We start from the raw sequence: 24,887 nt of genomic DNA on the forward strand, positions 1-24,887 counted from the left end.
CTAAGATGAAAATTTACTCTATCCCAGATGAAACCAGGACAAGGACTTGAAGAGGCAATGAAGCCATTGCCTCAGGTGCATCAGAGAGAGCAATACTGTAACAGGACTCTGTGGTTTTCAGGACAGTTGTTGAGTCGATGCCTAGTGGCTTTTGGAAAATAGAGCCTGAGAAAGTTATAAAAGAATTGAGTTGAATTACTGAGTGCCGTTGTCATTGGCTGGATGTAAGGGTTGGGATGAGAGAAGAAAAAGGCAATTTCTGATAAGGGGGAATGGTCTTTCCTTGGCTTATATCTGAAAAAGTCTTGGTGGAATATGAGGCAGGTGGGACCTGATGTGCTGGAATCAGGAAAGCAGTGATAAAAAAGAGAACAGAGAAAATAAGAGAGGGGGTGGTTATCTTTCTTGTGGCATTGGATTTACATGTCTTCGTGCATCCCTCTGTCTTCATCACTGCCTTCAGTGACCCCAGAGGCACTAGCAGGGACATAAGGATGTCCAGAGATTAGTACTGTCTGTATGAAGAGGTCATCTCCAAGTGAATGGAGAAAGATTAACTGAGAAGTATGCAGAGGAGAGGTCTAGAACTGAGTTCTGCAGGGGCTGGTAACAAAGTAGTTTGGGAGTATCCCTTTAACTTTCAAAAAAAAAAAGGATTAAAACTAGGAAACAGCACTCTTGGACTGTCGGTGGAGAGCATTAAAGGGCCAGTGATACCAGCAACACTAGCTGTCACACTGTGCCAAAGAAGGACTGGGTCCTGAAGACAAGAATGAGAAGCTCCCTGGTAATCCTGAGAGAGTCAGCGGGCAATTTCCCTTACCCAGAATGTGGTAGAAATCAAAGCAGGAAGAGAGAGCTCTGAAAAAACCCTGTTTGGGTCCGAGCCTTTTACTGTCCTGCTTCATTGTGAAATTAGTGGTGTGACAGCGGTTGCCAAGAGACTTTGAAAGATAGGTATAAAACCTGAAAATGAGCCTGGTGTTCCAGGAGGTGGGTGGAGAACAGGCTGAGAAGACTGAGAGCTGTCAGTCACAGCCACGGTGGCTTGCATCCAGGAGCCAAACGACGTTCTGAATCATGCACACACTAAAAGTCAGCCTGCTATTTACATGATGCCTTCTTCATTCAATGCGACTTTGGAAATTAAAATAAGACAAGAGCTGGGGAATCTACTAACTTATTTATAACGATGAGCTAGTGAATTAAACTCTCACTGTTTGTACAGCCACACGAATCACGCCGCGGGTAACTGAGTGAGCAAACCTTGTGTCAGCCCGAGCTGTTTAAATAGAAAGTAGGGTTTGAGGAGCTGTAGCAGTTAGTGTGAGTCTTGGGGGAATGGCGAGGAGAAAAAATTACACTGTGGGGGACCATCACACCACTGGCACCTCCTGTGTTGGCTTCCCTCTTTTTCTCCTTTATGACTCCGCATTTTTATTGCAGGTGCCTACTGAAGGCCTAAAAGGAGAGCAGGTAAGTGAGATTCAAGATCTATTCTTCCCTTGCAAGGATGCTTTTATGTAGTTCAATGGCCTGTTAGATTAGATTTTGCTTCAAAATTATGCTTCAAAATTAAGGCGGATAGAAGCATTGTCAGGCCATCAAGAAACAAGTTTTCCTACAGACAGTGGAGAAAATAAATAAGAAACGAAAAAGGGCAATGTCCTTTTCAGGTGTAGTGAATGTAACATAAATGAGAAGTATAAATCAAAGACAGTCAGCTACACAATTCTTTAAGTCCAGGGATGTGTCAATATAAAAGTTAAACTGTATTTGAGTTTTATGTTGAGTTAGTCTTTAAATATGGGCACTCAAATAGGGAAAAGATGCCAGTTGCTTCAGTCTGTTAGTCCCACATATAAGTAAAACATATTTAAATTTTATTTTGTGATGGTGGGTGTGTAATTTGTATTTTAATTTTATTGAATATAACGATATGCATCTTATAAAGGATACTTTAAAGCCCTTCACAGCTGTGCTGGCTCAGGGGAAATGCCTGTGGAAGACGTTTTTGCAAGAATTGCTTTTCTCCACCACTGAACCCCAACCCACAGAGTTTTACTGGAATATGCAGGATAGCCCACTGTCTTTGGTAGAGTTACTGCCTTTGAAAAAACAAGGAGCCGGTTATGGATAAATGCCTGCTGAGCGTGGGTGGATCAGTCTGTGTGCAGTCTAATGAGTGCTGATAATTCAAGTAGCCAAAGGATTAAGGAGAAAACCAGCTGGTCTCTGCACTGAGTCTTTGGGACCTACGAGGAAAGGGGTGGTATAGGTCCTGCACAGATGGCCAACACAAAAAATGTGCCCATATAATTTTTCATACGGAGACTTTAATGCTTTTTTTTAAAAAAAAAAAAACATTTCTGTAGGGAGAGCCTGGGCCACGAGGACCACAAGGCCAACCTGGACTTCCTGGACCTCCGGTAAGTTGTTTCTCTCACCGCTTGAAATTTCCAAAAACTGGAACTCAGGCTGCTGTGAGGCACGCATGCAAAATCTTATGCATTATTCAGGTACTGAGATCTTAAACAGTGCCCCCAGCCTCCTGTTTTCTTCACTGCTGAGAGAAGGTCTCCTGCTGTGGATGGCCGCTCCGAACATATGGAGGTGGCACCCAGGACATGGGCAGTCATTGCACAGTGCCAGACTTTGCCTCAGGGCTGTTGTCATGCAGGACCTGATTGCTTTTCTGTTTCTGGTGTCCTGAAGAGCCGCATGGGCGTTCAGCACCTTTCAGAGAGGCACTCACTGGTAACTTGGCAGCTATCATGTAACGAAGGTCAGAGAACGGTTGCTGTGAAAGAGGTTGACTTTATGCCACAAGGTCCTAACTAAAATATTTTGTGGATAAAAAATAAGAGTTGGGTATGTGTGCTTGTGCTACAACGCAATTTTTGCCACAATTTAGACATGACTCGAACGTAGCTTATTCTAGTTATGTTTTATAACCCAACTCCGCAGGATATCTCAGTTCGGGCTGTCACTGCTGCTTCATTTGCAAGTACTCTGTATTTCCTCGCTTTTGAATTGTTTGTTGTGTTTCACTGTTGATTGGGTATTGTAAATTTGATGGCATTGTGAAGATGCGTTACTTAGGTAAATCTGGTTTTAATTATGTAATTTAAATATAGTTGTGTGCTCTGTGTTTAATCAGGGCATTGTCACTTTTCTCTATCCTGTTTTCTTATTCTCTTCTGCTCACAGGACAACATAATTATAAGGTAAGAGTTGTCTAGGTAGCCCTGCAGTTACAGTAGCACAAAGCAGCTAGGAAATGGTTATATAGTTCATTTCATTAGCTTTTCTTACTCTGTTAACTTTATAAAACTTTTTACTTTTAAAGGGAGAGGCTGGTCTGGAAGGCAAGCCTGGAGTCCCTGGTTTACCAGGTCAAAGGGTGAGTTGCTGTTTTTATTTAATGTAAGTCTCAAGAGGCTGGGGACAGCTTTGCTCGATAAGGTTTGACCCACTCTACATATACTTTTCTACTTATTTAAGGATCCTGGAGGCCCCGATCCTTTCCTCTATTCCTTTTTTATGGTCCAGCAACTTTCAGTACCTCTTGAGTCTGCAGATCATATGCAGTGCCCTGTGGGACCCTAGGAAAGTTTCTTTCTTGTCATTTGCTCTCCTGTCTTTGTGTCTGCTCCTTGCTGCCAAGAGGATTATTGGTATGACTCTGAGCATGTAGAGCCACTAGTAACATGGAGAAGCTGAAAATTCAGAGAAATGCTATTGTCCTGGAAGCGAAATAAATGCAAAGACACTTGCAATACTTCTTACTTTCTGTTCTGTTTGTACTCAAACAGAAGCTCCCACAAAATGGGAGCTGGTGTACCATTCTCCACCAGGAGCTTAGATAGTTTCCTCTTGCTAAAAAAAAAATATTGGATTTTCTCTGACTCAGAGTTATGTCTTGAAATATTCAAGTACTGATAAAAAGTAAACCTCACAGTGGGCCTGATTCAGATCACCTGAATGCTCCGAGCCTTCTTTTCCTTGCTTCAGCCCATTCATGTTAAGAACATCCCACTAGATAATGGATAACCTGTTCAACCTTTGTGGAGTGGACACTGTGGACACTTCAGTCTCAGTACTGGTGTTTGATGGGTTACTTTTTTAGGTAGTCACAGAGATCAATAGCTTAATCCATAGAGGAGGTTGTGCGGGTTGCCTGTAATGCTTTGCACTTGGGTCAGAGTGAATGTGGAAGAGCTGCTTGTGAGCGTGGGAGGTTTATGGGCAAAGGACAATACAGGGAAGAAATATATTCCTTGGTATGCTTTTTTCTATGCACTTTCCATTGAATCGCATGATATTAAATGGAGCTGTAAGCTTGGCTTTTAGGAATCTTCTTCAGAAGATGGGGCATGCAGTCTTGTGTTAATGCCACAGTGGAAAAGGGTGTTTACTTGCTTTCTTGTACTTTTCCAGCCTTCAGAAAATATCAACTTCTCACTTTAGCAAATAACCGTGCTGTGCTTTACTTAGGAGTTGACAAGTTCTGAATTGTCCTCGTTTTAAAGCCTGCTGTGAAACGTTGTTTCTTGAATAAGATTAATAGAGTGTATTAGCTAGGGAAAGGACAGTGATCTATCAGGATCTGCAACAGGACAAAAAATGCTCCTGCTAATGATCATTTGATTAGCGATGTAATTTGATCCACACTGTCTTTGAATGTTTCCCTAGACTCTATTGCGTCTAGCTAGTTAGATTTCTTCTCCTAAGGGTCTTTATTAGTCACCAGGCATCTTAGGTTGATAGATACATTTTTTTTAATTAAAGACCATTATTCAATGACTGAATACCTGAGATGAATCAAAGTCCTGGGTTTGGTGGATCTACATGGAAAACCTACATGTGGGAGAGAGAACAGATTAGCAGATACTACTGATTCACCATTAGTACAGTTCTTGACAAAGCACAAATATAAATCCAGTCATTGATTACCATCTTACATAAATTTGGCTGCAGAAAACACATCTCTAGACAGGCTTAGGAGTTAAAATGCCAAGAGCAGAAGTCTCCTCAAATATTTGTTTGAGTCTAGCTTTAAATGACTGGATGAAGGCACAGCTCAGGCTGCAGTGAACCCTCTTGCGCACACCCAAACAAGAAGGCTCTAGCAGTGCAGCCCGGTGTTGAGGACATGGATGGGATAGCAGTTTAGGGAAGTGATTGTCCCCCTCTACTTGGCACTGGTGAGGCCACACCTCAAGTGCTGTGTTCAGTTTTGGGCCCCTCACTACAAGAAAGACATTGAGGTGCTGGAGTGGGTCCAGGGAAGGGCAATGAAGCTGGTGAGGGGTCTGGAGAACAAGTCTTATAAGGAGCAGCTGAGGCAGCTGGGCTTGTTTAGTCTGGAGAAAAGGAGGCTGAGGGGAGACAAGCTCTCTATAGCTCCCTGAAAGGAGGTTTTGTGAGGTGGGATTCGGTCTCTGCTCTCAAGTAACGAGCGATAGGACGAGGGGAAACTGCCTCAAGTTGCTCCAGGGGAGGTTTAGACTGGATATTAGGAAAAAATTTCTTCACTGAAAGGGTTGTCAAGCATTGGAACAGGCTGCCCAGGGAAGTGATGGAATCGCCATCCCTAGAGGTGTTTAAAAGATGTGCAGATGTAGTGCTGAGGGACATGGTTTAGTGGTAACTTTGCAGTGTTAGGTTAACAGTTGAACTTGATCTTAAAGGTCTCTTCTAACCAAAACAATTCTATGATTCTATGAAGCCTTAGTTTCATTTGTAGCTCCAGCCTTGGCTTGTTGTGTGACACACATAATATCCCTTCACCTCTGCGTCCCCTGTAAATAGGGGTAGGAGTGTAAGGCTATACAAGCATGTGAGCAAACCAAACAGGCAGAGCAGTGGTGTGAGCGTGGGCCTGTTTATCACTAAGGATTCTCCCCAGCACACATTTGGGTCACCCCAAGTAGTTGTCTCCCATAAATGTCCCTCCATTACGGAGTGACTGTATCTGGCAGGCTGGATAACAAAGGCCATCTTTAGTGAGAAGGAGAGTTCAGGTGCATGAACACAAGCTCCTGTGCTCTTTGCAGATGGAGCCCTGGCCCATTGCATTTAGCAGAGATGTAGCCTTCTTCACTGTGGTAAGGACAGAAAAATCAGACAACGCTAGAGGCAGATTTGAGACTTCTTTTCAGTGTCGTTAGCAGACCTGTGCAGAACAGAAGAAAATCATTAACCCTCTACTTGGCTGGTCCCTCTGCTATTTTATAGGAGTGGGGTTTCAAGGTATGATTTATATGTCCTGAAAATTTGATTCCTGAGGTACTTTATTCTGCACTAAATATCTTATAACCTCAGGGACAGATTGCAATGCAAGATTGACTTCAGGACCCTCTCAAGTCTTATGCTGCAAAGGGGCTGATATAAAACAGTAACTGCTTTGTAGTATGATTCAACCTCAGTTTTGCTTTGTGGTCCTCAACTAAGATGTAAATTAAGTCAGCACATGCACAGAGCCCCTGTTCTGACAGAGGGATGCAGATATGACCATTTGTTGGGAGTTCTTAGAAGCCTGCAGTGCTTTAGTTAGTTGTAATGCAGCTGGCACAAGCTACTAATGGACTAAAGATGTGTTTGGAACCATTTCATAGAGGAATTCATTTCCCATAACACAGTCTACTGGACATGAATGATCCTGAGCTGTGCGAGAACAGAGACAGAGTTGGCTAGTGTTAGAAATACGATGCAGGAGCCACCAACGCAGTGTGAAGATTTCATAGAAGATGACATATTGTGCCAAATACCCTAGTGACAGTTTGGCTGGCAGGAAGAGGGTCACACATTTTGGGAAAATTTCTAGGAAAAGAGGAAGTATGATATTCTTTTAGCCTGAAGTTGCTGTTCCTGTTATTGCCGAAGAAATAAAGCAGTGCATGGGATAGTACAGTTGCCAGTAAAGAAGACATATCCTTCACAGAGTCACCATTTGTGTTATAGTAAAGAAAGTGTCAGTTCAGTTTCTTAATATGGCTAATGCAAGCTTAATCTTTCATTTAAATGCATTCATTATACTTGCATAAAAATTTTTCGATCACCTCTGCTTAGACTGCACATTTCTTGGAGCAGTTGCAAAGTCTTTGTCTTCTGCTAATGTGTGGTACAAGTATCGCTGAATGACCAAGTGGGGTGAAGAAGCCCTGTCTGGTGGCCCAGGGCTTCTTCTGGCCTTGATATTACAGACTACTTAAGACCATATTACAGATTGCTTAAGACCATTCTTAAGACCAAGAACCAGTGCTCAGTACTGAGGCCAGTTCTTTAATATCTTTATTGATGATCTGGACAACGGGATCGTGTGCACTCTCAGTAAGTTTGCAGATGACGCTAGGTTGGGTGGGTGTGTTGATCTGCTTAAGGGTAGAAAGGCTAATGATTCTATGATTCTATTCTATGTCTCTGTTGCCTTTTGAGGACTTGCCACCAAACCAGCCTTGCTGTCTGCAAGCATTGAGAACTTCAGATATAGCCCAGCCATACCCAGCAGGTCACTTCCAAGCGGTTTAGAACGCCACAGTGTTACTCTCAGACGAACTTTCCAGAAGTTGAGGACAAGAGAGCAGCATATTCACAGCTGTTCTCAAAAGCAGAAAGGTTGCTGGTGACTCGCAGAAAGTGTGCCCAGAGGCTGGGATTTGCTACTGTGCAGGAGGATGGGGTCTGAGGGAGCAGGGGACAGACTGAAGAAGACATTACAGGACCCTGGTTGGCATTAGAAAAATAAAGGCTTCTGAGATGACTGAAGAATGTGATATTTAGAAAAGAATGAAAGCAGACGTGTTTGGGGGCAGAGAGTGAAGGCGTGTTTTGCTCTAGAAAAAGCGGATGGCATTATAAGAGACCTGATTGCCAAATTTACCATAAACTAAGCTTGCTGTATATGAACCTCTCCCTCCTGCAGCCCATTCCAAGGAGCTCCAATATGGAGTGTGTTTTTTTGATGTAATTACAATAACGCACACTTACAGACATAGTTCTTTAACACGGAAAGCTAATTGTAGGGCTGCTTACATTCTGGGCAGTGTCCCAGTAGTGGAAACAGACTAAGAAGAGCATAAGCTGGGAAGACAGATCGACTTTCGGGCATTTAAAAGCACTCCTCTGTTAGCCTGCTTTATTTGCGGGTTTGAAGTGTTTTATGGGCACAGAAAAAATGCGCACAGTCTCCTTCGTTCACCTGCTGAACTGCTAATCTGAAAATTCACGTCTATCCTTTGATTCTGTCTGGGGGCAGGAGGTAACAATTCCAACCTGAACCAGGCAACTGGGTTATGTTCATTTTATTAGCCAGCTGCTGCCAAGTGCCTGGCACCTGATGTCTACATTTTGACAACGATACTCTCATCTCAAGAGCACACAGTGGGAAGAAAGAAGCTTTGCTGTTCTCATCTGGCCCGAAAGACCTTGAGCAACAGACAATACTGTCTCTCTGATTTTACTAAAACTGCCTGAAAAAGGGGTAGAACGCGGAGAGTCTGGTTTCATTTTAGGGTGGTTTTGTGTTTTTTTCTCTCTCCCTGTCCTCCCCTTTCTTCTGTGAAATTGAAGAGAGCTGAAGTGCTTTGATTCTGCTCTTCAGTTTTTTTGACACTTGAACTACTGAAATATTTGTTGGAAATAAATCCAACTTTTTTTGCTTGATAGACACAAAAGGTGCGGATGTATGACTTGCTCCTGGAAAGCATGCAAATCTTTGGGTAATCCAGCCTAAATACAGTGTTCTTCTGAAGTGTGCTCCAAATAACTTGGATTCCAAGAATTTGCCTCATTGAAACGATGCAAATACATTGAAATGATTGAAATTTCAGAAGGTAACAAAAAAAAATAAATCTATTTTTCCCACAGCAGTATTTTCCATGTAGGGATGAGGTAGCAGCTACCTAGGCCCATTTTGAGTTTGATGTGCTGCACTGCAGAATAGTTTTCTAAATTTACGTTGTCAAAGTTTTCCCATGCTCAAAGAACAATCAGCGTAAAACCAAAAAAAAAAAAAAAATAATACAGAATTCTCATAGGATACTAAGAACAGTCTTATGGGGAAAAAAAAAGATTAATAGAATATATCTTTTTAAAATAGTAACCTTTAATGAATGTCCTTCTCCATGATTAAGACTCCAATGTACATGAGTCAGGCAGATAAGTAATAATAAGTAATAATTCCCTTTTTTACAAGTTACTTCATGCACAAAATAATTCATGCGGAGCACAGAATGAGAGTGAGTTGACTGTAGAAAGAGAGATAACATAGAAAAATATTACTGCAAGACCCTTTTTTTGTGAGCTGATTGCAAAGTTCAGTGTTGCGGTCTGTCAGGTTGGAGGCAAGAGGAAGGAGTGCACCTCCAGGAGTGAGTTACAAAGGGGCATCTTTAATTCATCTGTCGTGTTTCAGCAGGTTCTCATGTTCATCTGTCCACATCCCCTGAATGTTTATTCCCGGTCAGAGCGGCACAAAAAGCTTAACAGACCTTTCTGGACTCTTTACAACCAGATTACAAGGCTATGAGTCTCAGTAAGTGCTACATATTTGTTTCATAATAGAGCCTAAAGTATCCTATAAAAACTGGGGACTACTGGGTTCAGGGCACACCCTCCACCCAGAAGAGATGTGTTAAGAGCAGTACTTGCCAATACAGGAAAGGTTTATCCCTGTTAGCTGTCACAGGGGAGATAAATCTATCAGATCTCTGGAGGGATGTTGAGCTCTTTTTTGTGCATTTGATGGCAGGACAGAAATGCATGTATTTGACTTTCTCCTTCTTGACCCGTCTCTCTCCGAAGTGGCTTGTTGCATGTGATGTTCCTGTTCTGGCCCATCATTACTTGAAATGGGCAGTCAACACTGTTTCAACTCTTATTTATCTGTGTATTAGCTCCCCTTGATTTGGACCGCCTTAAACTCACAGGGTCCAAGGGAAAGGGGTGGTTGATTGGTATCTCCAGAGGGAGATACATAAATAATCCAGGAGAGAGAGGAGAATAATTTTGCCCAGCAAATTAGGTGGACTTTTTGGAAAGAGCCAGTCCCAAGGTGCAATCTCTCTCTCAGTCTCCAGAAGTCCTTATAGCCCTTTTTTCCTTTGTCAGAACAGCCCCAATAAGGTGGTCAACACTGATGATGGTATTTGCATCCTCAAGCTAGGGAGATGCTCTCACTTCATAATTTACTGTTATTATCTAATACATACAGAGACTGTAAAAAGCTGGTGCCTTCAGGGAGGTCAAACATTGATTAATGCTGCTGGATTTCTTCTAGTAATGCAGCCCTATAGAGGAAATAGTCGCCATTTATGTAAGCAGTCATATTCGTTCACAGTTAATGATGCCTCCTATGTCCTTTCTACCAAAACCACCTCTGTTCCTGGGGCCAAACCTCAGAGAAAACACACTATGAAAATATATGGCCATTCTGGCTATTAGACAGCAAGATGAGAAACAGTCTAGGGCTATGAAATCTTTCAAAATTTCTCCTCTCGCAGAGTGGAGCCAGCATTTTCTCTGGGTTTCTTGTCTTCTCTATGGTAGAGATCTTTCCGATGGTTGTGTTCATAAGTACTTGTGGGTGCTTGAAATGTTCAGATGACACTGCCTGCCCTGGCAAAGTTCAGCCATGCAGAAATGGAAATGTAAGCAAATTAACAAAAAGAAGGAAAAAGGGATTGATATTGTAAATTAAATCCAGAGTGAAGCTGTAATTGTCAGTCAGGTAAATACATCCATTTCCAATAAAACACACATTTTTAACTGTGTTATTGTTCAAATTCCTAATGAAGGCAAATAACGTGTATTTCATATAGTTAAAGGATACACACTCTTACACACTTAGCTTCTTACTATAAGTAACAGAGCATAATTGCTGTTTTTCTCTGTCATATTATTAGGTGATCTGACATTTTGCTGAGCTTTGCTCTCAAAGGTATAATTTTTCCCAGCAAGTATTTCTGTATTTTACAGACAGGTTGTAATGGTATGGAGCAAATCTGTTGTAGTTTGATTTTGACTAACGTCTGAGTGGCTGTCGTGGAGGCTCACAAAGTCAAATTTGAACAGGTGATAAACTCAAAATAAACTTTATTCTAACCAAAGATTGTTTAGAGGAGAACTAACTGGAAATGGCATATCAAAATTGTTTAACAATCCAAGAACAATAGTAAACTACAGGTTCAGAATATACAAGGAATTAATACTACGTGACTGACTCAAGAATTCTTAAGCTTTAGAAATGATGATTAAAAAATGTACACAATCATTTACCTATAAGATAAGGGCTCTCAACCTGTACAGGAGATGAAGTAGGTGGTGTCCCAGCCCATGGGGTGAGTCCCCAACTGCAGACCTCCTGCTTCCAACTCAAACTTTACCCTCCAGCAGGGCTCCATTTATGCCCTAATTGAATGTGTTCTGCGGTCATGCCAGCTCTTATTGGCTGAGAGCTACAACTTCCTCACCTTTCTACTAAAATCTGTTAAGTGCTGACCATGACCATGTGGGCATGACAAGAGCTGTGGTGGGAAGTGTTTTTGGGCTTTTGTCAGGTCTTTGTCAGGGCAGGTGCATCTGCCACAGCGGCCAAAATGTCCCCTTCACAATGGGAAATTACACTCTTGTCCTCTCTGTCAGTATAATTATATGCTGCTTTAAGGGATTTCTGAGTGTTTTGAAAAGCAATGAAGTTTCTCAGCATTATACCCAAGGAAAGGATAGGCTCTTTTCACATCTCTCATTGCTGCCACAGATTAGTGTGCCCAGCCATCAGTATGGAAACAGAACAACTGGTGTACACTTGTCCAGAGGAAAAATAAGTCCTTCCACTGCCTTCCTGGCTTTTGAGATGGGTTGGGGAGAAGGTCGTGCTGCTACAGCTTTCCTCAGGTTTCCCAAGGTGGGACTAAGTTTCTGAAAAGCAGCAGTTCAGCAAGCTGTGAGCGGGTAATGCCCTTAAGCTGTATAGCTGCTTCAGCCACACCATTGTGGACTTCCAAAATAAGGGCTACGTGTACTACTCGTGTCGCTTCACTTGCAATGTCTCATTGGGATTTTGTTGGCCTGAACACTAATGTATGTATCACCAATTGTGGTTTTGTATGGAGTACGCAACAGGGTATGTTCATGCTCTGTAACTTGGGATATCTAATTTAGGGTGACTACTTAGGGAGCTAATTCCGTTACGCTCCTTCAAAGGCTTATCAAAAGTGTTTATATCACGTTCCTGCCTCTAATGCAGTCTCTGAATTACAGTTTAAGGACATACACAAACATTGCAAGAGGAGCTGCAAGATGGGTGGTAATTATGCCCAGTGACCAATGAGGTTGTTGGGACATGAAGGAAACAGTGTGGAATCTCAGTGTGGAACCAGCCACATGGCTGCCACGGTGGCATGCAGTCATACTCATCTCCCACGTCTGGCCCCATACACCACACCCTGTATGCTCTATTCATAAGCTTATTTATTTATTTAAATTAGTATTTTAACAGTGTCCCTTGCACGGTCACCTAGGCAGTTGGCAAAAGGAGCATCTTTAACCAGAAAACATATGTTGAATCATGTGATGACATGAGTCCTTCAGGTTAAAAGGCTCGTTTTGGCTTTGACAAGCAAGAAAGTGATGGATTTTGAGAAAATAGAAGGACTACTCATGGATAGTGCAGGTACTTGAGTATATAATGCAGATTTTTATTGGTATTACAGAAATGGAAAAAAAAAATATTTTCCTGGAAATGACTAAAACCAACTTCTGATACCGAAGGACCTCATAATCACCCTTTAATTTTCCTCTTAAGTTCTTCTGTATATGAGAGCTGCTTTTTTTGTTATGAGAAAAATAAGGAAAAGATCAGATTCTGACACACCAGCTAATGAAATTTAGTCAAAACCAGGGAAATGATGATGAAAACTTAGTTTGTTTGTGATGTTTTTAGGTTTTTCACTCATTTAACTCAGCAGGAATTGTTTCTGGAAATATTTCAATAAAGAAAAATAAAGGGAAATTTATACATCTGACTCATATATCTGTATGACCAATCACATCACCAGTGTCATGAAACTTGCTTAGTTTATTATAATATCCTTCTAAAAAGGAAATAAGTTTGTGTGAGAAGTAGAAATGAGGGAGGAAAAATCACTCTTCTCTCTCTCAGATATTTACATGACTCCTTTTGTACCCTGCTAGCATATTACTAATAACCCCAGAAGTACTAATGATTCATTATGATTAATGATGTAAAAACAAGAGATTGTTTTTACAAGAAAGCTGAGTCACAAAATATGTGACTTGCCCACAGTAACACAGCAAGTCATCTGTTGAGTTCAGAAACAAACCCAGTCTCTGCCTTAACTCCAGTGCTTCAGGCATCCTTACTACATCCTTCCTTTCTTCTTTCCTTCCTCTTTTTTTCCTATGTGGGACTTTTTCCTTGCGAACTTTTTGAGGTCAAACCCACGGGGAACACAGGTACTGCAGCATCCGTACAGGTGAACTTGTCTCAAGGGTACACTCAGGTCCTTGACACTGGCAAAGCTCTCTGCTTCCTCTGGAGGAATCTTTTTTTTGCTTGCAGAGGAGTCAGTGAGCTCTGTCCCGTGGTGGAAATGCCAACCCTAGTTAGAAATGCCTCATGGATTTCATGGTCTTCTGGCTTAGAGATTGTGAATGTTTTATATTCATCCATTCACCAGAGTTTTTAATTATTTTCTTTCTTAACACGTGAGGCAGTGCAAGGAACACTGGCACATTGCTTGGCTTTGCTGATGCAGGGCGAAGGGATAGACTGCAGCAAGGAAAGTGCCCCTCAGCTTGCATCTACAGGTGGTACCTCCCTTGGCTGCATCTCAGCACTGTGACTTCTCCGACCCTCTGTGGGGAGCGCCCAGGTGGGACTGCAGAGTGTAGGAGACGCCAAGACATGCTTGAGACCAGCCCTCATCTGTGGGGGCTATTATCACAGCCTGGAGAGGTACAGACCTGTCGACGACGACTGGAGTTTCACATCCAAATGGTGTCTGCTGCCTTTGTTTCCAGCTTTTGTGTTTTGTGTACCCACATTACGGGTGATTTACCAGTTTGGGGGTGAAAGGCTTTGGAAAGTCAGTAGCAGTCTTTGCCCTGGTGTTTAATATTTGCTCCTCTGTTGAACACACAGGGTAAAAAGGGAGAACCGGGATTCCCAGGAATCAATGGTCTGATTGGCCCTCAGGTAAGTGATGATTTCTTCCTTTTCATATAATATGTGGAAAAACATATTTTGTGGCAACAAGTGACTTGGAAGTGCAATGCAGCATGCCGTGACCTTGCTCTCTTCTCATCTGCGCTGTCTTTGAAGCTGGTGTTTCTCCTTTAAGAGCCAAACTAATTTATCCTGTTGTGATTGAGAGCAGTCTGCCTGTCTGGCAGCAATTACTTTTACCTTCCAGAGTTTTGCTTTTGAACTTGGACACCAGGAGGTGTTTTGTATGTGATTTCCCCGTTGCTTGTGCATAGAGCAGTATCATTCCAGAGGGAAAGCAATGATTTGTGTTTTGTAATATTTAGGACAGTGTCTCAGCTAATGGTTGTCTGTGTGAATTGGCAATTGCAAATATACCTCCTGTGCTGCAGTCTTGAGGGAAGAAGCAGTTTAAAAGGTATTTGCTATTCGGGAAGCACACTTTGAGCACAAGACTGTTTTTGTGGCTTCCATACTCACATTTCTAGTCATTAGAGAGGGATAGGTGTTGGTTTGTTGAGGAAGGTAGAGGCAGGGCCTTAAAACTAAATGTTTATTCTCCCTGTGAGGAAGGATGTCTTAAGTTAATGATCCCTTAGCTCCTTTTTTTTAAAGCTTTTGGCAAATTTGTGCTCCAAATTGCACTGTCTGTAACTTCATAAGGCCAAAATAGTGCCGTGCATCTTAAGAATTGTCAGAGAGGATTTGGCTCCACCTTGGATCAACCCATTCTGCCCTGTGTTATGATGACACTGACACTTGCCTCTGGCTTGGTTTCTTGCTAACTTTGTAGCCAAATTCAGCTGACCCGAGTCACTTTATATGATCACCCCGGCATTAAGAAAAATATCCACGGGAACGTCCGCAAGCAGGAAAGATGCAACCTCACTTCAAGCTGACCATTTAGGATAAAACTGATCATTTCATTCATTCCCTTCTCAATAATAGACTAATGAACTGGGTCTTTGGCTTTGGTGTTTTCTTTCAATAATTGGTTTAAGTTTTGGGCAGGAATGAAGAACCTCCATTGCTACATTTGATGGTTGGACTCGATGATCCCAAGGGTCTTTTCCAACCTAAATGATTCTATGATTTTATGATTCTACAGCTGTTGGTGATGTATTGCAATAGACGGCACACTGCTAGACAGCAGATGCTGATTTTTCATGTATTTCCTCTGGCAAGCTATGCCCCACGAAACACGATCTAGAAATGGTTTCTGTGGCAGATGTTTTGTAATGAGCTGTTCACATGTGTGTGGAGGCTGTCAGAGAGGCGATCCAGGGGCTTGCGACCCGGTGCAGGTGAGGGCCCTTGTGTCCGTCTGGGAACCTTGCTCTGTGAAACATCACTTGATACTGATTAACAAATTTTTAAGACTTTTTCCTTTGGTACAGTGTCTGGTTTGCAAATATTTCATCAGCAGCCTTCAAGAGGAATGAAGACAGTATTTCTAATGGATTTAAAATATTTTGTTAGGTTTTTTGTGTGGTTTGTTGGTTTTTCATTTTTGTTTTGTTTTGGTTTTTTTTTGTTTTTTTTTCATTGGATAGCATTAAAAGGTCCTCCCGAGCCTTCTGAACAACTGGGAGAGGATTTTTCTTGCTTTTGGGGGAAGATTTTTCTCCATGCATTATTTCTGAGATATCTGACACTATCAATCCAAAGAGCGTCACACTTGCTCAGCCCAAGTTCCCTGTAACTTTTTAAAAAAATATATGCATGTGTTAGCGATTTTATAAACCTGAGAAAATCGCTGACACAGCATCAAGTAATTTTCCTTTCTGCACAGGCTAAATAAAGTTAGCAAATTTTATGTTAATTAAAACTGCATATAACGCTAGCCCCATCAAGAGACACTTAAATTGAGTGCTCCTCCGAGTTAACTGTAAGAATGGAAAAATATTGTTCCTATTCCAGCAGTAGCACTCTGTTCTGGACATATTACTGCAGATTTCCATATTTCTGTTCGGAGAAATTGCTTACGTTCAGTTTGTGACAAAACTACTTTTCAGCTTAACAGCACTTTTTGTGACATTAGATTTTTTTAAACACTTTATCAGCATTTTTTTTTCTTCATTAGACTATGCCCCAAAAATACTCAAGAAGAAAAACAGTTTCCTATTGCTGTAGTTACATGGATATTCTTCCAAGTCATATATGGAAGTTTGTGTCAGTTTAATAACCCTTTCGCTGAAAGGGTTATTAAACATTGGAATAGGCTGCCCAGGGAGGTGGTGGATTCACCATCCCTGGAGGTTTTTAAAAAAAGGGTAGATGGGGCACTTAGGGATATGGTTTAGAAGTGGCTTTTGTCAGGGTAGGTTAAAGGTTGGACTTGATGATCTTAAAGGTGCCTTCCAACCTCAGCAATTCTATGATTCTATGATTCTATGATTCTATATTTCTGTGCTGTCCCTATGGCATTGAGTACTGATTTGAGTCGGCCATACATAAACTAGATTAGGACACTCAAATAACCTCCCTTTGCTCTGCTATTTTAAATTTAAATATACTTCTGTTTTCTGACCTGTTTCCCCCCATTGATAGCTGCATGGGGAAAAGGAAGGAGTGGATATAGGAGCTGTAGAAGGCACATTGGTGCTGAAAGACATAGGAAAGACCAACTGAAGTTATTGTTGGGCTTTGTCAAGAAAAACAGTTGCTGTCATGCTCAGTCCAACTGAGAAGACTCAGAAGGATCAGGCGGCTGTGCAAGGGAACCCACCTGAAGGCTACTCTGGAGCAGGGTCAGCAGATCCAGTGAGGAACCACAGTTGAGATGATGTCAGCCCGACTCTCAGGGACCATTGATGGAGTGTGGTCACATTTGAGAGTTAATTTAAGTGTCAAATCCTGAAGCAGCAGCTAGGAGGCAACTTCTCAGCCAGACTGGGGATGTTTTGTGACAATAGGGTGGCCCTAGTTTTGACTCTTTCCTTGCATACGCCAACTCAAACTACATTTTAATCCCAAAAGATTTTTAAATGTCTTTTTCCCTCTAAATCAGCTGTGATGGTGAACCGGTCCATGTGCTTATTTGCTCCACGTTGTCCAGTCAGCACCCCCCAAAAATGAACATTTATTTTCCAGAGACCTTTAGAAATGGTGCATCATTAAGCCATGGAGTAGACACTCTGCATCTTATTTCCCCTCTGGATATGAATGATTTTCCTGCAGCAAGGACACAGACATCTGAACTCATAATGTGTTTATGTTGTTATTATTTATTTGTACTATTTTATTTTCCAGGAACCTTAATCATGGGCCAAACTTCTATTGCAGTAGGCTGGTCAAATGCAGACTGAAAAATGAGCAGTTCTGTACAGCGCTTTCAGTTGAAATAGATGGATGGGTACCAAGCACGGGAAACAACAAGGCTGTGCATTTCTGCACGGCCTCCCAAGATCTCAGTATACTTTATTTATCCCATCATCTGTTGAGAGGAAGAGTTCAGAGAAGGAGTTGATGAGGTACTTTTGCAAATGCTTTTCTAGGCAGGAGATATATCGTCAGGAGAAAGGAGATTTGTAGTTAGGTAGAATACGCTAAGTGAGCCATGAAGGCTGAGTTCGCAGGCTCAGCAGAGAGGGGAGATGATGCCCCACTGCTAACCCAGGGCTCAGACACTCTGAGCTGTATCAGTGAATTACCAGGGCTGGGCTTCAACTCCAAGTGCAAGCACTTATGTTGATGTGTGCATCTACAGGAATAGAAAAAAAACTAGAATAGAATAGGATCAGATCAACTTGGATCGAATCATCTAGGTTGGAAGGGACCTTTAAGATCATCAGGTCCAACCATTAATCTAACACTGACAAAAACCATCGCTAAACAATATCGCTAAGCACTACATCTACCTGTCTTTTAAACACCTCCAGGGATGGTGACTCAACCACTTCCCTGGGCAGCCTTTTTCAATGCTCAATAACCCTTTCAGTATCAAAATCTTTCCTAATGTCCAGTCTAAACCTCCCCTGGGGCAACTTGAGGCCGTTTCCTCTTGTCCTATCACTTGTTACTTGGGAGAAGAGACCAACCCCCACGTCTCTACCCTCTCCTTTCAGGTAGTTGTAGAGAACAATAAGGTCTCCCCTCAGCCTCCTTTTCTCCAGGCTGAACAATCCCAGCTCCCTCAGCCACTCCTCATAAGGCTTGTTGTCTCACACTTATTGGATTAAAGATGGGGATGCAGGTGTCTGAGCTCCTGCTAATGAACATCCACTTAACATCATCAGTGGGACCCTGAAGGTCTCCTAAAGCAGGTACCTACAAATGGTCCACTGAGCCACTCTCTAGATTCCTTGAGCTGAGCAGCTACATGCTGTCCACCTGTGAGATAGCAAAACAAGTCAAAACTCTTTGTGTGTTTAGCAAAAATGCCATACCTCACACTTGCAACATTTCTGGGCTGTGGTTGTGGTTGGCCTCATGCTAGATAACCTGATGGTATAACTAAGACCTCCGAGGAAGACTGGTACACGCTGTACCTACTGTGGTCGTGGCTGGCAGTGATTGAATCAGTATAGACTTGTCCGTAGGGTGTGAGCTCAAGCCCAGCTTTTCTTAAGTAATTCAGGAAATAAATTACATCCTCTGAAATGCAGTGTCCTTAACGTCCTTTTTTATAATGCAAGTTAATACTGCAAAATGTAAGAAATGGATAGAGGCCCCAGCTGCAAAGCCCAGATTGAATTCAAACTATGCCAGCGCTGCTCAAAATTGGAAGATATTGCTCAGAGCTATCTTTAATAAGATCTATAACTTTAACAGAAATAAAGGAAAAAAAAAAAGTCTTCACCAGTGCGGATCACTAATAGTACTAAAACGAAAGACCATAATGGAGGGGTTTTTTGTTGTTTTTCTCATTTTCTGCACTGACTCAGTAAACCGTCTCAAAGCAAACGCATAGGGAAATAAATCTTCCTCTGTAGACAAAAGAGATCATGTCCGTATCTTACGCTAAGTGATGAAATTAAACAAATACTGCCTTCCACTGGAAGCAAGAAATTCTACTGCTACGTACAAAGTCAACTTTATTCGGTACTTTTACAGAGCTGGAAAGACAGTTCAGAGAATTTTTTTGAAAAAAAGAAACAACCAACATTTATTTTTAAAAATAACGTTGGTACTCCAATTACAATGCCGCCTGGTGAAATAACGGGGGACCTCATCCATTTATGAATTATGACACTATCACTGAAGCTGACTATAGAGCATGCATCATAGGTAAACGTTCAGGTCTGTTGGCTCTTTAGGCTTTTGGTTTTCAGTGTCATCAGCAACAGCCTTTTTCTATATCCTCTTCTTGTCGGTTTGTAAGGCAAGATTTAAGTAAAGAGAGCAACGTGGTGCTCTGATGCAGCATTGCTGAAAATAATTCACACAGTAGTTGTGCTGGTGGGTACTGTAGTGCCTGGGGTGAGAAATGAAGAGTACATTTGAGGAGCTGATACCAGAAACCACTCAGATGCAGCAGAGGAGAAACGGAAAGTTGGAGCAGCAAGGGACGGAGTGAGAGACGTGGAGTGTCCCACAAAACTAGCTGCAACAGCCTCATTTCTGATGGGAGAGAAGTGGAAATAAAGGGGAAACAGTGCAAAGCCAACAGAAAGGGTCTGTGGGGACTTTCTGAGACATGAAATTGTGGGGAGTAATTGGTTTTGAAAGTGGAGACAAGCGGAGACACTGGAGGGGAAAAGGCTGTCAGCGCCGTGGTCATGCATTTCACTATCATTGTGGCAGCAGACAGGATGCTCCTGTGTGTCCCAGAGGTTATGATCATTCCTAAAGCTGTCACGCTGCCGAAAAAAGCCCAGACCACAGTCTGTTTTGACATGGGTTAAGGGCTTATCTAAGCCTTTCTCATAGTGCAAGAGAATCCAGTCATCGGCATGGAATAATATACAGAAAATAAGCCTGTGCAAGCTTTGCCTCCAGAGACAGATATCTGGAAAAGCCATCAGACTTCAGTTTCCATCTTGAAATGGCATTTTTTCACCTCCCTCTAAAACATAGCCATCCCTTCTCTCATGGAAAAGAGATTTGGGCCAAGCAGTCTACTGATGTAGCCACAGACAAAGGTTTTTTTTGTTCCTTTTCAGAGCTTCCTTAGGGAGCACAGAACCTAAATCTTAATAACTCTGTCTTTCCCAGCCTTTCAGCAAGATCCACAGTGGAAGAGGAGAGCATCCTTTAGTGGATCGTGGAGGACAGGCACAGCTGTTCCTCCAGTACGGAGAGCGTCAGATTTCTTTCCTGAGAGCTGTCCCTGCATTACATTGTCTAAGGAATGAGATGGATGAAACACAAGCCTGAAAAATCCCCCCCTCAATGTTTTTAATGATATCCCACCCCATGACACACACCCCCGTCTGCATGTTATTTAGGTTTTAATGAACATTTGAAATCCTTTTTTTGGTTTTTGTTTTTTTTTTTTTTTTTTGTTTGTTTTTGTTTTTGTTTTTTTTCAAACCAACAGTTTGAAAATACTTTGGTTTAAGCGTTTTGATAAAAGATCCTTATTTTGCATTTGTTTTCCAAACTGAGTTTGTGTAGTCCTGTTGTAGAATAAAGTTTTCATATATCAGCTTTTGCTTCAGCATGTAGGAAGCACACATCAGAGTCTTTACCAGCCAGAAAAAAACCCACAACATTCTATGATTATTTTCTTCTAGATCAGAGTTTTAAGGGACAACACTGGGGACTGGAGTTGGGACAGGGACTCTCATCTGTATAATTCATCAAATGATCACTGAAAAAGGCGATCAGTAAAATCAGGTACTTTAATATAAATTCAGTTACAAAAGGGAGGCAAAGAAAACAGATGGCGTGAGATTTTGGGGTTAAGCATTACAAGCTGTCCTGCTGCTGCTGTTGTATAGGGTTTTTTTAATCACAAATGAATACTGTCAGTTTGGTCCTTTCTAAGTACTTAGGAAAAATAGCCTTTGCTCTGAATATACACAGAAGTCAGGAAAAGGGCTGCAATAAGAGAAATTTATGCACAACTGAAAATTATTTCCTCTGGACAATAGCAAAAGGGAGGGCTCTATAAAAGAAATGTATGATCTATTTCTGCAACTTTCATGTGATTGTGCCACTTTATTTTCCTGTGTCCCAATCACTTACTGTAGCCCAGGCTGCAGAAAGCCAGACATCCAGCAGGACAGTAGACGTCCTGGTGTACGCAGTCAGCTGGAGCAGGCTGTCAGCATCCTGTGCATCTCCCAGGGATACTGGTGGTCACTACGTAAAACTATTCTTTCTACGTCCATCTCAGAGAGTCTTTTATCAGAAGAGCTTTCCATTAGTGGGTGTAACATTTGTTGATGCAACATGCAGTGAAGCTACCTGAGTAAACCAGTCTCGGGCATGACGTCCCGGATGATTGCTCTCGTGGAGAGCAATGAAATGGAATTATTAGTGGCAATTTAGGGTAAGGACAAGCGTGCTTCCATTTCAAGACTTATGGTTGCATAAAATCGTTGTGGTCCAGAATACAGAAAGTTTAAGAGAATAATTAGAAATAGTCTTGGATAGTGAGGATATCAAGAGTTACTAGGAGAAATAGCTGGGATGAGGATAATGTAGCACCTCATGTTTCAGGGATTAAGCTGGTTGCTGACAGATGCTTGAGTGAGACTTTGCTTTTAGGTCATATTGACCCCTGTCTGTACTATTTGGGGTAACTTGCATCACACTTGGGGATGCTTGGGCTGAGACTGGGTCCAGGCTGGGCTTCTTTACCTCTTGATAGAAGCTCCGTGTTGTAGGGCCATGGAGAGAGTATGTATTTCATGATGGGAAGTGGTTGAGTTATTGTCAGAGAGAGGGAACAAAATGTGGTGGTTAGGGAGGAACCAATGGAATTGGCAAGGAAAGTCTGCAAAGGTCAGTTTTGCACTTTCTTTCCTGTACTTACACATAGTCCACTCTGCTGCTGAATCAGTTTGTTGTTGTTTTTCTAAAGGTACATTTGCCTTCTCTCCCAGTACTGCACCCACTCTTCATGGAAGCCCCTTCCTGGAGCCCATATCTTCTGCAGAGCCTCTCAGCAATACCATCCTTGTAGAGGTGGAGTAGGGCCAAGCAGAACTTCCAGATCCCTGGTGTCTGAGGTCACTCCATCCAGTTGTGTCTGCAGTGTGGTATTTTCTCTTGTACTGGGCTAATTTGGACTGTTGATTCTTTTCTTTGAATAGCAAAGTGGTCTTTTTTAAGAGATGGATGGTCTCGAGCAAGTGTCTCCTGATGGGACCAAAGCTCCTTAACTGCAGGACGCTTCTGCAACAGCACCTGACCCAATGTCCCCAGAAGCCGACGCAGGGCTCCCCTGGAATTATGTCAGCAGCATCAGTGCATTCCAATGCATTTTTTTAGTTGTATTCACATTTGAGGTATTCTGCAAATGATAATGTTGGAGGGATGACTCCGCGTCCGTTCTGAGTTGCAACGAAAGCTGGTCATGGAACGCAATTGCATCTGCAGATCCCTTTTTTGATCGCTTTGCCCCATCTATTGGTGAGAGGCTGTCTTCTCCTCTGGCTGAATTTTAGAAGCGTATTCTAAAAAGACAGCTTATCTGCTACCTTCTCTGTCAAACCATGCCACAAATAACTCCTTGTGCTCACACCTTTTTTTACACTGTTTTCTTCTCTTCAGCTACAAAAAAATGTGAAATGCTCAAATTGATCCACGACTAGTAATACCTTAATCTGAAAAGTTGTGCTTTGTGATATTGAATGGTGACAAGGAAAATGCAGACTGGCCATTTTCTATCTTGTATCAGTTGTTCAAATTCAATTCTTTATATAGAGTTTGGGTGTGTGGGGGTTATTTGCTGTTTTTTAAGTACAAACACACCAGAACTCCCTCTATGCTGAAAACTGGAAATGAATGAAATCATCCTGTTAGAAAGACAGAAAGACACAGCCAGGGTAAAATTTCAACTCAGTCATATATCCATCTCTCACATCCACCCTAATGTTGTTTGCTTAGGTCCTGATCCAAAAAATACATGAACACATCCTTCATTTTGATCACAGGATAAAACCCATCTTGTCTACAGTGGAAGCTGGAAGTAACACACACCTCTGCATCTCAGGCAACCTGTTAAGATCTGTTGAGTATGGAAACAAATTTCTCAGCTAGGAAGCCAAGTTTAACGATTTACTCAATCCACAAAAATAAATCCCTCTGAAAATTGGGTGGCTATTGAGAGAATATTTTCCCTAAGAGAAACAGCTGTTGCAGGGAGATGACTAAGAAAGACTGTTAGGACGTTTCCAACTGAATGTGTAGATTGAAGTATTAGTTTGTGAGGACCTTTTGCTATCAACAGGGTCCATACAGAGCCCTGAAATGGTAGTGCATTTGAACACTTGATTCACTACATTGTTTCTCCATACTCTTGGAGTCATGTTTTTACCAACCCCCCCCAAAAAAAAGCCCAAACCACAAGCCTATTCCATTCATTAGTTACTTCAGAAGTCTTTTTGCACAGGTATATTGTTCACTTTGAAACAACATTAATCAAGATTAAATTAGGCTGTATGTTACAAGGGATCCCACTGGACAAGCTTTGTGTTGTATGTTACGACTGATGGCCGTCAACTCCTCCATCTCTTCTACTGAAGTGGAGGATGGAGCTCACCTCGTAGCAATAGTAATTAGTGGCTTAAGCAGGAGATCCTGTTCTGTGCATGAGCATGATTCCCTTGGAGCTCAGTTTGGCATCTTGCATTTTTTTTGGTAGAAGTTAATGAAATAAAGCTTTTGCCTATTTCGAATAGGACCCCGACTGCACAGGGAAGGACCTGAGGCTTTCAGGCCCTGTCAGAGAGACTTGTCAACTGGTCTTGTTTCTTCTCTTACAGGGACCTCCAGGGCCCCCAGGCATTGCTGGACCCCCCGGACCACCTGGAGCCCCAGTAAGAAAACAAGCTTGTTTTTTTGTTGTTATGTTTGTTTGTTTTATTTTATACCAAGGAGAAGGAAAAACAGATGGGGAGAATTCTAGGTTGTGGGTTTCAGTGGGAACTGAGTCAGGGCCCCTGGCAAAGTGTGTTTTCTCTTATATTTTCTCACCGAAAAGCCACAGCTGGCCCTAGAGGACAGCTTCTCTGTGCCTAGCGCTAGAACCACATCAGTGCCACCTGGGGATAAGTCAATAATGTCTACAGGACTCCCCGTGGCAGAGACCTGACCGCCGTGGAAGGGAAAATTGCATTTAAATTGGAAGCAGCAACCTCCACGCAAAGGACAGAAATACTGATTTTTTATTTTTTTTTCTTCTGATTTCATTTTTCAGGGGCTGCCAGGAGAGATTGGAGTTTCTGGTAAAACCGGACCACCGGGACCAGCTGTAAGTGTTGAGGATCTGCTGCCCTTACCTCCACGCCCTCCATGACTTCAGATACTTTAATTCTCAACTCTTTGCCTCCTTTCCTGCAGCTCATCTGCATGCAAGGTTTTAATGTGAGCTCCGACACTCTTGCCTTTAATGCAGATGTTAGCCTCTGATACCTTCTACGAACAAGAATTTCACCAGATGCAGCTCCGCTATTCCTACACACTGGGACCTCGATGTTTTCTTTGCATGATACCTTTCAAAAGTCATTTTTTATTTGGCAAAATATCATTTTTCCAAACCTGG

At 42.1% G+C, this 24,887-nt stretch overlaps 1 protein-coding gene across 2 annotated transcripts in view; it reads left to right on the forward strand.

The window, feature by feature from the left end:
- Positions 1–24,887, forward strand: part of COL22A1 (collagen type XXII alpha 1 chain) — a 252,829-nt gene that overhangs the window by 157,600 nt on the left and 70,342 nt on the right. For both annotated transcript variants that reach the window (XM_054193253.1, XM_054193252.1), the window contains exons 21-26: positions 1,447–1,476; positions 2,376–2,429; positions 3,350–3,403; positions 14,168–14,221; positions 24,109–24,162; positions 24,543–24,596. In XM_054193253.1, the coding sequence (XP_054049228.1) occupies positions 1,447–1,476; positions 2,376–2,429; positions 3,350–3,403; positions 14,168–14,221; positions 24,109–24,162; positions 24,543–24,596 (300 nt within the window). The remainder of the gene's footprint in view (positions 1–1,446; positions 1,477–2,375; positions 2,430–3,349; positions 3,404–14,167; positions 14,222–24,108; positions 24,163–24,542; positions 24,597–24,887) is intronic.

This window comes from Rissa tridactyla, chromosome 2, assembly GCF_028500815.1.
Source record: "Rissa tridactyla isolate bRisTri1 chromosome 2, bRisTri1.patW.cur.20221130, whole genome shotgun sequence".
In the NCBI taxonomy this organism is placed as follows: Eukaryota; Metazoa; Chordata; class Aves; order Charadriiformes; family Laridae; genus Rissa; species Rissa tridactyla.